The 13,795-nt window shown below is 45.9% G+C and overlaps 1 protein-coding gene across 6 annotated transcripts in view; it reads right to left on the bottom strand.

Annotated features, from left to right (window-relative positions):
- palld (palladin, cytoskeletal associated protein) overlaps positions 1–13,795 on the bottom strand; it is a 570,384-nt gene that overhangs the window by 27,211 nt on the left and 529,378 nt on the right. For all 6 annotated transcript variants that reach the window (XM_087974116.1, XM_087974108.1, XM_087974125.1 and 3 more), the window contains one exon: positions 6,723–6,817. In XM_087974116.1, the coding sequence (XP_087830242.1) occupies positions 6,723–6,817 (95 nt within the window). The remainder of the gene's footprint in view (positions 1–6,722; positions 6,818–13,795) is intronic.

The following is a 13,795-nucleotide window of genomic DNA, read 5'->3' on the forward strand; positions in this document are numbered from 1 at the left end:
GGACCCGTGGGGCTGAATGGCCTTGAGGTGGAGTGCTGATTTCAGTGGCATTTTGGAAAGCTGACACTTTACTCATTCATGGGACGCGAGCGTGTCTGACTGGGCAAGCATTTATTCCCTGTCTCTAATTGCTCTGCGGAAAGTGATGGTAAGCTTTCGTCCTGAGCAGCTGCAGTCTTCAAGGTAGGGACACCCACAGTGTTGTCAGGGAGGCAGTTCCAGGAGTTTGACCCAGCTACACTGAAGAAACAGTAAGCCAGGATGGTGAGTGGCTTGGAGGGGAACTTGCAGGTGGTGGTACCCTTGTCCTTCCAGGGGATACAGGTGAGTTACTGTGACATACTGAAACAAACGAGATTCTTAGGAGACTTGAAAGCAGCGATGAGGAAAGGTTGTTTCCCGTTGTGGGAGGGTCTAGCACCAGAGTGCATCATCTCAGTACGAGGGGTTGTACATTTAAGACAGAGATGAGGAGGAATTGCTTTTCTTTGAGGGAATTCGTGGAATGCTTTACTGAAGGGGCTGGTTCATTAAGCATATTCAAGGCTAAGATAGACTTTGAATCTGTAGGGGTATTGAGGGTTATGGGGAAAAAGCAAGAAAGTGGAACTGAGGATAACCAGATCAGCCATGATCTGATCGAATGGGTGGAACAGACTCGATGGGCCGAATGGTCTATTTCTGCTTCAAATTCCAAGACAGGCACTGTGAATGCCCCATCTACAAACTACTTAATCTGCCACACAGCGTTCAGACGTCCAGTGATTGTGATCGGTGCTAGATAAATGGAAGTCTTTCTTTTCTTCGGCCTTGGAGGTTTCACTGGGTTAGTCAGACACTGTGGCACAGAGATTTAATGGTTCACATTTTCATGAAACGACTGAGGAAGTTAAAATTTCACGATCAGTTTACAGCAATAAAGCCCGGCTGAAGAAACGGGGCTGGCTTACTGAGTTTATGAGTCAAACTTCCTTAAAAGAAAACATTATCCCTCAGTCTTAAATGTACCCAAGCATCCGCCTGCTCTCAGTGAAACATGAGCTGGGTCTTTTGACAAGACATTTGGTTACCAACTCCAGCTGGACTGTCAAAAAAATTAGGCATTGATTGTGAAGGGCAGACCCCAGTCAATGGTTACTGCAATGTTCCAGAAATGCTCTTCTGAAAGAATCGCTTGTTTGAGCTCAAGGCCAGCTCCCCCACCCCCCACCACCACAATTGTTATTGCAAACAGCATGAACTCAACTCAGCCCCACACAGAGCCACATGCACTTTCACACTTACACACACACGCACTCACTCACACACAGCCACTTGCACTCTCACACACACACACTGACACACACAGTCACACACAACCACATGCACTCTCTCACACACACACACACAGCCACTTGCACTCTCACAGACACTCACTCTCACACGTACTCACTCATACGCTTGCACACATAAACATGCATTCTCACACTCACACACACCACATGCACTCTCACAGACAAACACTCTCACATATACTCATACACTCTTGCACACACATTCACATGCACTCTCACATACACACACTCACACACACAGCCAATGCACTCACACAAAACCACATGCACTCACACACCCACTCACACACACAGCCAATGCACTCACACAAAACCACATGCACTCACACACCCACTCACACACACACAGCCACATGCATTTACACACACTCACTCTCACACACACTCACACACAGCCACAAGCACTCTCATACATACACTCTCAGTCTATCACACCCAAATTCTCACTCACTCTCACACAGTAATCTCTCATATAACACTCCCTCACACACACATATACAATTATCTCACACACACACACACACACACACACACACCTCATCATTGAAAAGCTCTTTAATTGTTAAACTGTGCCAAAAACACGTACCCTTTGAGCTACTCAGGAACACTTTGTGACTACGTACTTTCAGATTTAAGATTATATGTGGATATAGTGAAAAGAGAAGTGGGAGTGTAGTATTTGATCTGAAGTCCTGGGATCTTTCACCTTTCTATCTTAAACAACACCCTGATTAGCACCACTTCACCTCAGAAAGAAGGGCTTTCAGACATCTCGATACTGTAAACTGCTGCAGGAATCCAAGTTTGAATTAAAGATATTGATTAAGTTGTTTGAAGGAGCAGATGCTTTGGTAATAACAGGCCCGCTCCATTTAATTTCCACACCACCCACAGCTACAGCTACAGCTACAGCTCAGCAATGAAAGGGCGTTTCCTGGACTCACTGCTGCAGTGGTGAGAGGACACAGCACTAAGCCAGATGTGAGAAGAGAGGGACTTCCTTAAAAAAGCAGTGACGTACCACGATAGTGACAGGTGCTATGTAAAGACAGGCTGTTGTGATGATCTGGAATGTGCTGCCTGAAAGGAAGAGGAGGGGAAATTGAAGTAACTTAGGAAAGGAGTTGGATTAAGAAACAAAAAGCTGCCTCATGTGTGATCCAGCGAACGCCTACTCCTCTATCTGTGGTAATTAATCCGTGGGACTCCACCATCCAACCAATCAAGATTTGTCAACGACAGGCTTCCCCTTTAGTTTCAATATCGAGATGGATATTGATGACATGGGGTGGTGGTCTCTGGTGCAGAGTAACAACACCAACAGTGTAGGTTCAATTCCAGAGTTGGCTGAGATCACCATGAATGTCTCTTCTTTTCAATCTCTCCCCTCACCTGAGGTGTAGTGACCCTCAGGTAAAACCACCACCAGTTCTCTCTCTCTCTTTCTAATGAGACAGCAGCCCTATGGCAATGATCATGCTATTTATCTACACTTGCTGACAACCAGACCCATCAGTGAGTTACTCAAAGATGAAAAAACTTACCTTGATATAGGAGCATCAGGTTCACTCAGATATGATCATGGTTGATCCTCTATCTCAAGAGAATATTGTCCCCCGACCCAACCCCAATATCCCTTGACAGCTTCATGGTCCAGAATTCTGTCTGTCTCTTTCTGAAAAATATTCTGGTCTTCTACAGTCTGAGTCAAAAATCCACCATCTCAGCTGAAATGTGCGGATATTAAAATGACACCTGTGACAACCTCAGAACATCCCCAATCATTTTATAGCCAATGTAAAATATAGACAGTATTGTAACTTAGCTAATCTGTGCACAGTGAGATCCGAAACGAAAACATGATAATGACCAGTTTCTGCAATGCTTGTGTGAGTGTCAGGACACCAGGGGTAACTCCCCTATTCCTATCGATGTAGTTCTTTTGTCAACCTGGGTGGGTAGACAGGGTTCTTGGATTAATGTCTCAGTCTGACAGCTAGAACAGCACTCTCTCAGTACTGCAGTGAAGTGTTAGTTTGGACGATGTACTGAAGCCTCCAGTGTGAGACTTAAACCCACAAATATTTGAGTAAGGAGTAAGGGCCACGGCTACTGAGTTGTCACTGATATGAACACTTCACACACACACACACAAAAAAAAATCCTGATCAAAAGAAGCCCTGAGCAGTCTGAATCCCAAAGTAACTCTCCATCAAAGATAGAAATAGCTAATCCTAATACGATGAAAATGTACGTCACTTTATTCAATTTTATGTGGTCAAATCTCACTGGAAAGGATTGTGATCTTCCAATTTAGCATGGGGAAGTGCTTTACTTTCCTGTGCTAAAAATCATTGGATGAGTTCCCAACAAACTCAGGAATGGATTAATGTGCACGGGTTACTGCTTCACAAATTTGAACAAGTGTGAACCTTTGAATCTGTGCTTGTATCCTAATCCCTCCATGGCGTCCGTCTTCCCCAACTCTGTAACATCCTCCAGCCATTCCAAGCCTCCAAGGTCCCTGAATTTCTCCAGCTCTGATCTCTAGGCCATACCCTGTTTCCTTTACACACTGTCTATATTTTACATTGGCTGTAAAATGACTGGGGGCGTTCTGAGGTTGTCACAGGTGACGAACCTCTGGTTGCACCAGAGACCACCACCATTTTAATATCCGCACATTTCAGCTGAGATGGTGGATTCTTGACTCCGACTGTGGAAGACCAGAATATTTTTCAGAAAGAGACAGACAGAATGGCTGCTGTACTTCCATCTGCCTAGGCCTCAGGCTTTGCAATTCCCTCCTTCTCACTGCCTAAGGCTGAGGCACCAGAATTCCCTCCTTCCATGCTCCTAGGCCCCAGGCTCCAGAATTCCCCCTTCCAGCTGCCTAGGCTCCAGGCTCTGCAATTCCCTCCTTTTATCTGCTTAGGTTCCATGCTCCAGAATTCAGACTTTTCAACTGCCTAGGTCTAAACATCTTGTTGGGCTGAAGGGCCTGTTTCCACATTGTAGGGATTCTATAATTCTATGATCTGGAGTTCCCTTCTTTCATGCACTGGGCTCCAAACTCTGGAATCTGTCTAGGCCTCTAGCTACTGAGGCCCAAGATCCAGAATTCCTCCCCTTCCAATCTCCTGTAAAACCCATCTTCAAACATGCGTCTAGACAAAGTCTTTGGTCATTCGTCACAATGTCTCCTTATGAGGCTGGATATCAAATTCTACTTGACTATGTTTCTGCGGAGTAGCCTGTAATGTTTAATATACTGAAAGGAGCTACATTAAAACAAGGCCAAGGGAAATACATTCATTTTCTGGCCAAACTAGAGAATCCTGAGTGGCGGACGTTATGAATGTGACAGATTCCTGGTCCGTTGTATGATGGACAAGAAATTGAAGCCTCTACCCATCACCATCCATAGTTCCAGGCTACAATGTGTATGTAAAAGCGTTGTTACAGAAACACGGACTCATCATGGTGGGGGAGGTGGGGGCTGAGTTGACCGGAAGTGTGGAGTGGGCTTAGCTTGGTGCCAACACCATAGGGTTCAATCCGTGCTCCAGCTGGGGCGGGGTTGGAAGCTGGGCTGTTTTTGGGACATACCTCCCAACCTCCCCTCCCCCACAGCAACGGTGGTAATCAAGGTGCTGTGGATCCGACCGGCACGTGGGCTGAGAACTGGGGAGTTCATCAATGTAAGTTGTTTTTCAAAATATGGTTTACAAATCCCCTCCGCTCGGTAACTGGATTATCGCTTCGTGAGCTCTTAAGCTTTGGTGGTAATCTTGAGATCGAGAAAACAAACCCTGAGAAACTAAAGACATGCTACAGATGTCCATTTCCACTTCTGTTAGCTCTGTAATCAAGCCAGTCCTTAAACCTGTCCACCTTAGGAAAGTACGGCCAACTTCTTAGTAACTGAGAGGAGATTAGTGGGAGAGACCGAGAGAGAGGGAAACCATCACAATTGATGGTCAAATATCAGTCTGACAGGGCCAGTCCCCTCAGAGTCACGATGAAATACAAACAGGGCTTTGTGTTCTGTGCTGTTTTCCTCCCAGATCCTTTCCACTTCATTTAAAATGAAAAGCTTTAGCCGCACGACCAAGACATTAAATGAAATGTCAAACTTGCACCGAACTTTGGTGGGACCACAATCAAGAGTGCTGTGCAGACTTTGGGTCTCTATCTTACAAAATGGCCACAGGGGACATTGGGTAAAACCAGATTGACAAGGATGCTAACCAGAGCTGAGACTGACCAGAAAAATGAACCCAACTGGCTCTGGCTTTTTTTTTGGTGGAACAGAAGCGTGAGAGATTGAGGTAGAGAGGTTTTGACAGGGTCGATGTGGAGAGGACATGGCCCATGATCTGACTAAATGTCAGAGCAGACTCGAGGAGCTGAATTCCTTCCTTCTGTTCCTTGTTTGCATGCCTGTACTGCTCTTTTAAGATTAAGAAGCAAGTGAATAGGTAGATGTGGGGCTGACTGTAACTAGGTGCCATGCAGATGGGACAGGCATTAAATAACCCAGTAGGGAATTCAGGAGCAACTCAGAAATAAAACGAAACATAAAAATACATGAGCAGGCGTAGGCCATTCAGCCCTTCGAGCCTACTCCAGCATTCAATGTGATCGTGGCCAATCATCCAACTCAGTCCCCTGTTCCCACTTTCTCCCCATACCCTTTGACCCCTGTAGCCATAAGAATTGTATTTAACTCTTTCTTGAAAACATTCAATAATTTGGCCTGACCTGCTTTCTGTCGGAGTGAATTCCGCAGGCTCACCACTCACTGGGTGAAGAAATTTCTCCTCATCTCCGTCCTGAATGGCCTACCGCACATTCTTAGATTGTGACCCTGGTTTTGAACTCTCTAGCCATCAGGAACATCCTTCCTACATTTACCCTGTCTTGTCCTAGTAGAATTTTGTAGGTTTCTTTCAAACTCCAATGAATATTGTCCTAAACAATCTAGTTTCTCTTCATATATCATCCCAGGAATCAGTCTGGGAAACCACTGTTGCATTCCCTCCATTGCTAGATCGTCCTTCCTCAGATGAGGAGACCAGAACCATACACAATACCTCAGGTCTCCAAATTATTACCCAGAGATTGGTGAAACTCTCAACCACAAGAGGTCATTGAGGTGAATATTATACGTGCATTAATAGGAAGATCGCAAAACAGATGAAGGTAGAAGGGAGAGAAGACTGTGTGGATAAGGGGAGAGGAAGAGAGGAATGAGGTTCCTGTGGAGGGTTAACACCAATGTTGATGATTTGGGCCAAATGGCTTGTTTCAACGCTGCACTTTCCATGAATGTATTTGAGATTGAAGTAGACATCTTTCACTTCCCGTGTAACAAAAGGACATTACCTTCGCCCAGGTGACTGTCCGGCTGGAGAGCGGGGTGAGCGTCCTCTCTGGCTTATAGTTTGGACCATTAGTCTGCCTGTGCAGCTGGTCCTACCCTGTGGAAAGAGAGAAGGAACAATTAATGGCATGTCCAATGAACCAGTGAGCTTCAGCAAACTCTGCCATCTTTCAATTCTGGCCTCTTCAGCATCTCCAATAACAACCCCCTCCTCCCCAGCCTCCACCATTCATGGCCATATTTTTCAGATGTCCAATATGGCCCTAAACTGATTTTCACCCAAACGTGTCGACCTCTTTCCTTCTTTAATAGAGTCACAGATGAACAGACCCATCGGTCCAATTCCTCCATGCTAATCAGATATCCTAGCCTAATCTAGTTCCATTTGCCAGCACCTGGCCCATATCCCTGTGAACCTTTCTTATTCATATACCCATCCAGATGCCTTTTAAATGTTGCAATTGTACCAGCCTCCACCACTTCCTCTGGTAGCTCATTCCATACACGTACCACCCTCTGCGTGAAAAAGTTGCCGGAAAAGCACAGCAGGTCAGGCAGCAACCGAGAAGCAGGAGAATCGACGTTTCCGGCCGGAGCCCTTCATCAGGTCGGATGCTGCCTGACCTGCTGTGCTTTTCCAGCACCACTCTGATCTAAACTCTGGTTTCCAGCATCTGCAGTCCTCACTTTTGCTTTGTGAAAAAGTTGCCCCTTAGGTCTCTTTTATATCTTTCCCCTCTCACCCTAAATCTATACCCTCTAGTTCTGGCCTCACCCACCCTAGGGTAAAGACCTTGTCCATTCACTCTATCCATGCCCCTCATGATTTTATACGCTCCAGGGAAACCAGCCCCAGACTATTCAGCCTCTTCCTTTAGCTCAAATTCTTAATAAGTACTTTGCATCGGTATTCATCAAGGAGCGGGACATGGCGGATTGAATTGAATTGAATTGAATTTATTGTCGTGTGTACTGAGGCACAGTGAAAAGCTTTGTCTGGCGAGCAATACAGAGAGATCACAGAGTTAAGTAGCACAGATAAGTAAATAATAGGTAAACAGCGGCAAAACCAAAAACTCAGATACAGGCGAATGTTAAGAGTTTGTGAGCCCATTCAGTATTCTAACAACAGTAGGGTAGAAACTGTTACAAAACCGGCTGGTGTGTGTGTTCAGGTTTCTGTACCTTCTCCCCGATGGTAGAGGTTGTAGAAAAACATTGCCAGGGTGGGATGGATCTTTGAGAAGGCTGGCGGCCTTTCCTTGACAGCGGGCCTGGTAGTTGGATTCGAGAGATGGGAGGTTGGCCTTTGTGATAGTCTGGGCCGAGTTCACCATGCTGAGGTTAGGGATAGATCTTTTGATTACTCTACGTCAAGTTGGCATAAGGAGGGAGGAAGTGTTGTGTATTCTAAAAGGCGTTAAGGTGGACTCCCCAGGTCCGGATGGGGTCTATCCCAGGGTACTGAGGGAAGTGAGAGAGGAAATAGATGGGGCTTTAACAGATATCTTTGCAGCATCCTTGAACATGGGGGAGGTCCCAGAGGACTGGAGAATTGCTAATGTTGTCCCCTTATTTAAGAAGGGTAGTAGGGATAGTACAGGTAATTACAGACCTGTGAGCCTGATATACAGTAGGGAAGCTACTGGAGAAGATACTAAGGGATAGGATATATACCCATTTGGAAGAAAATGGGCTTATGTGTGATAGGCAGCATGGTTTTGTGCAGGGAAGGTCATGTCTTACAAACCTAATAGAATTTTTTGAAGAGGTGACAAAGTTGATTGATGAGGGTAGGGATGTAGATGTATTATACGTGGTCTTTAGTCAGGCGTTTGATAAGGTTCCCCATGGTAGGCTGATGAAGAAGGTGAAGTCATATGTGGTCCAGTGTGTTCTAGCTAGATGGATAGAGAACTGGTTGGGCAACAGGAGACAGAGAAGAGTAGGAGTGGAAGGGAGCTTCTCAAAATGGAGACCTGTGACCAGTGGTGTCCCACAGGGATCTGTGCTGGGACCACTGTTGTTTGTGACATACATAAATGATTTAGAGGAACGTGTAGGTTGTCTCATTAGCAAGTTTACAGATGACACTAAGATTGGTGGAGTAGCAGATAGTGAAGGGGACTGTCAGAGAACACAACAGAATATGGATAGATTGGAGAGATGGGCAGAGAAATGGCAGATGGAGTTCAATCCGGACAAATGCGAGGTGATGCATTTTGGAAGATGCAATTCAAGAGTGAACTACACAGTAAATGGAAAAGTCCTGGGGGACAATTGATGTACAGAGAGATCTGGGTGTTCAGGTCCATTGTACCCTGAAGGTGGCAACGCAAGTCAGTAGAGTGCTCAAGAAGGCATACAGCATGCTTTCCTTCATTGGACAGTTATTGAGTACAAGAGTTGGCAGGCCATGTTACAGTTGTATAAGACTTTGGTTCAGCCACATTTGGAATATTGCATAAAGTTCTGGTCGCCACATTGCCAAAAGGATGTGGATGCTTTGGAGAGGGTGCAGAGAATGTTTAAGAGGATGTTGCCTGGTATGGAGGGGCTAGGTATGAGGAGAGCTAAGTAGATTAGGATTATTTTCATTGGAAGGAAGGAGGTTGAGGGGGGACCTGATTGAGGCCTGCAAAATCATGAGAGGTATAGACAGGTGGATAGCAAGAAACATTTTCCCAGAGTGGGGGACTTAATTACTAGGGGTCACGAGTTCAAAGTGAAAGGGGAAATATTTAGGGAAGATATATGTGGAAAGTTCTTCACGCTGAGGGTGGTGGGTGCCTGGAATGCGTTGCCAGCGGAGATGGTAGGGGCGGGAACGATAGCATCATTTAAGATGTAGCTAGACAGATACATGAATGGGCAGGGGGCAAAGGAATACAGACCCTTAGAAAACAGGCAGCAGGTTCAGATAGAGGATCTGGCTCAGCTCAGGCTTGGAGGGCCGAAGGGCCTGATCCAGTGCTGCAATGTTCTTTTTCTTGTTCAAATCCTCCAAACCTGGCAACATCCTTGTAAATCTTTTCTGAACCCTTTCAAGTGTCACAACATCCATCTGATAGGAAGGAGACCAGAATTGCACACAATATTCCAACAGTGGCCTAACCAATGTCCTGTACAGCCACAACATGATCTCCCCACTCCTATACTCAGTACTCTGACCAATAAAGGAAAGCATACCAAACGCCTTCTTCACTATCCTGTCTACCTGCGACTCCACTTTCAAGGATCTATGAACCTGCACTCCAAGGTCTCTTTGGCCATTAACCATTCTTAATTCATTCTTAACCACTGGAAATCCATTTCTTAAAGCCAACCTCTCTGACCAAGCCTTTTGATCCCATGTCCTAATATCTCCTCAGGACGGGGTCTGACTCAAATCCTGTTCAATAATGACTTCTTTGAACCCCCTTTTTACCATCTGAAAGGTGCTGTACAAATACCAGTTGATTTATTTAAATGGTTAAAATCAGAATGGTTTAATTGTTGAATCACACATTATGTGATGATCACTGGTTAATGCTGTAATCAAAAGGAACTGTTGGTGAACACCATCCACAAGTCTCGTACCAACAGTCAACAGGCAACCTGAGCTGAACATACATGAACACACAGCCGACACACAATTTTCCAAAATTCTGGTCACACTCCCATGTTCAGCTCACAGCATGGAACTTTGTTATGTGGTTGGACAGAACTTGAGTCATGCTGAAAACACACCCAAATTATGTCAAATCTTTCCCTGTCTTGCAGTCTTATATGTTTCAGTAAGGTCTTCCCTCATAAGACATTGAAGGTGATGGGACAGCTGGTTAATAACAAATCATTATTATGCCTTCCAAAGAAGGCATATGGCGTACTGGCTTTTATTGGTAGAGGAATTGAGTTCCGGAATCCTGAGGTCATGTTGCAGTTGTATAAGACTCTGGTGCGGCCACATCTGGAGTATTGTGTGCAGTTTTGGTCGCCATACTATAGGAAGGATGTGGAGGCACTGGAACGGGTGCAGAGGAGGTTTACCAGGATGTTGCCTGGTATGGTAGGAAGATCGTATGAGGAAAGACTGAGACACTTGGGGCTGTTTTCATTGGAGAAAAGAAGGTTTAGGGGTGACTTGATAGAGGTGTACAAGATGATTAGGGGTTTAGATAGGGTTGACCGTGAGAACCTTTTTCCACGTATGGAGTCAGCTATTACGAGGGGGCATAGCTTTAAATTAAGGGGTGGTAGATATAGGACAGATGTTAGGGGTAGGTTCTTTACTCAGCGAGTCGTGAGTTCATGGAATGCCCTGCCAGTTACAGTGGTCGACTCTCCCTCAATATGGGCATTTAAGCGGGCATTGGATAGGCATATGGAGGATAGTGGGCTAGTGTAGGTTAGGTGGGCTTGGATCGGCGCAACATCGAGGGCCAAAGGGCCTGTACTGCGCTGTATTCTTCTATGTTCTATGTTCTATGTTCATTCAGGGATACTTTATTAAGAGATGCTAGCTGGAGTACTGTGTAAAAATCTGGGTACCACCACCTTAGCAAGAATATAAACGTGCGAGAGGACAGATGAGGTTTACAAAAATGTTTCCAGGGATGAAAGAGTTCTGTTACGAAGATTGATTGGAAAGTTTGGCATGGTTCTCTGTGGAGAGAAGAAGGCTAAGAGGGGATTTGGTTCACTGAGAGACGCAGATAGATTACCAAGGGGATGAAAGATTACCAGGGATATTTAACAATGTAAGGATCAGGTTAAAATCAGATCAGACACGATCTTATTGAATGGGCTCAAAGGGCTGAGTGGCCCTAGTCTTGTCCCTTGTTGTATGTTCATATGCAAGAGTGGCACAAAGCAAGGATGTTCCCTCAGTGAGTGGATGCAGACACGAGGGGCTGAATGGTCTCATGCTGCACTGTACCATAGAGTCATAGAGTCACAGAGATGCACAGCATGGAAACAGACCCTTTGGTCCAACCCGTCCATGCCGACCAAATTTCCCAACCCAATACAGTCCCACCTGCCAGCACCCGGCCCATATCCCTCCAAACCCTTCCTATTCATATACCCATCCAAATGCCTCTTAAATGTTGCAATTGTACCAGCCTCCACCACTTCCTCCGGCAGCTCATGTCCTTGTAAATGTCGTCTGCCCCTCCTCCACTGCCTCACTATTGATTTTTTTTATTAATAACATGAAAAGCAGACTGCTCTTGACCACACTTGTTGGTGGTATGGGTAACCATGGTGAAATGCTGGATATCAGAGTCAAGATTAGAGTGGTGCTGGAAATGCACAGCACGTCAGGCAGCATCCGAGGAGCAGGAAACTCGACGTTTTGGGCAAAAGCCCTTCATCAGTAATGAGGATAACCTTCATCAGGAATGGATAACCGTGCTGAGTCGAAGAGTGTGGTGCTGGAAAAGCACAGCCGGTCAGGCAGCATCCGAGGAGCAGGAGAGTCAACGTTTCGAGCATAAACCCTACATCAGTGCCACATTTTTTCAATTCTGATCTCCAGCGTTTGCAGTCCTCACTTTCTCCTAGTAACCATGATGAGCAATGCTCACAATCCAGTTCCAATTGGTTATCGGAAATTAAACATGCACAGGGCAGGCTTCAGAAAACCGATTGCTTGCTGCGTATGGGAGCTTGCTGTGCACAAACTGGCTGCTGCATTGCCCTGCCCTAGAACAGTAGCTACTCTTGAAAAATACCACTTCGGCAGTAAAGTACTTCAAGAATCCCAGCAACCTACGTCTCATGGTGCTCGATGAGGACTAAGAAACACTGGTGGCTACACAGAATCCCTCCTGTGTAAAAGCGGGGCATTCAGCCCATCATGTCCACACCAACCCACCAGCCCACCCAGACCCACCCCTGCATTCCCCATGGCTAATCCACCTAGCCATGGACACTATGGTCAACCAGGTCATCCCCTCTGCTCTGAATCTCTTCAGCCACATCCTGAAGCAGACCCACTCCGATCCATCACCATCACCCCCCGAGCTTCATCTAGCTATCGCATTCTCAGCTATCTTCCTCCCCTCCATCGGTCCTAACCACCCCCTACCATGTATCTCTCAGCCCCTTTGGGCCACCACCCCCCCTTCCTGATGAAGGCCTTATGCCTGAGGTGTCGATTTTCCTGCTCCTCAGATGCTGCCTCACCTGCTGTGCTTTTCCAGCACCACACTCTTGACTCTGATCTCCAACATCTGCAGTCCTCACTTTCTCCTACGATGGGCAACTGAACCTGCACATCTTTGGATTATGGGAGGAAACCAGGACACCCAGAAGAAACCCACACAGACATGGGGAGAACGTGCAAACTCCGCACAGAAAGTCACCTGAGGCTGGAATCGAACTCAGATCCGTCGTGCTGTGAGGCACCACACTATTACAGGGCCGCAGGCAGACAGCTGGAGTGTGGGAGTGGATGGTAGCCACCATGGACTGAAAGGGCAATTGATGCTTTGTGCAAATTTGTGATTGGATCGTGGTAACATTTCTTAAGTCATTGGGAAGGAGAAGGTTGCACAGTGTCAAACAGGCTACTGACTCACTTGCACTATGTTTCCCATTGCTGGCCTTGAGCAATTCCATTTCGGAATAATCAGATTACACAGACAGGAGCTCATAACCAGGCAGTGGAGCATAACTGTTCAGGCCTTGGGGAAATTGAACCTTGCGCCTTGAGGTACAGTCGCTGGTTTAAATCACTCAGTCCAGAGAAGAATTTGTGTTGAAGAACAAGCCAACTTGTAACTTAAACCACACAGTCGAGCTGTACCAGATCTGTGAGGAGATCACGCTAAAACCCGTCTGTGCTATTTCAGACAAGGTACACGCCGGGGTATGTGGATTCCGTGTGCCTTTTCCTAAAAAGCAAAACAGAAAGCTTCGAAAAATTAAGGAACTGAACCATTTACATATTGCTGTGCTGTTTGTGGTTACATTTCATCAAGCCGCTGAAGTTCCTGTTTGGTCTATCGAATGTAAATGTCGGTGGAGTCAGCAAACCCCAGTCCAATCTAAAACATTTGTTTAAAAAAAAGCATGCAAATCAAAACTCCTT

This window comes from Chiloscyllium plagiosum, unplaced genomic scaffold, assembly GCF_037043375.1.
Source record: "Chiloscyllium plagiosum isolate Xiang-an unplaced genomic scaffold, Cpla_swu_hap1 HiC_scaffold_2, whole genome shotgun sequence".
NCBI classification, from domain to species: Eukaryota; Metazoa; Chordata; class Chondrichthyes; order Orectolobiformes; family Hemiscylliidae; genus Chiloscyllium; species Chiloscyllium plagiosum.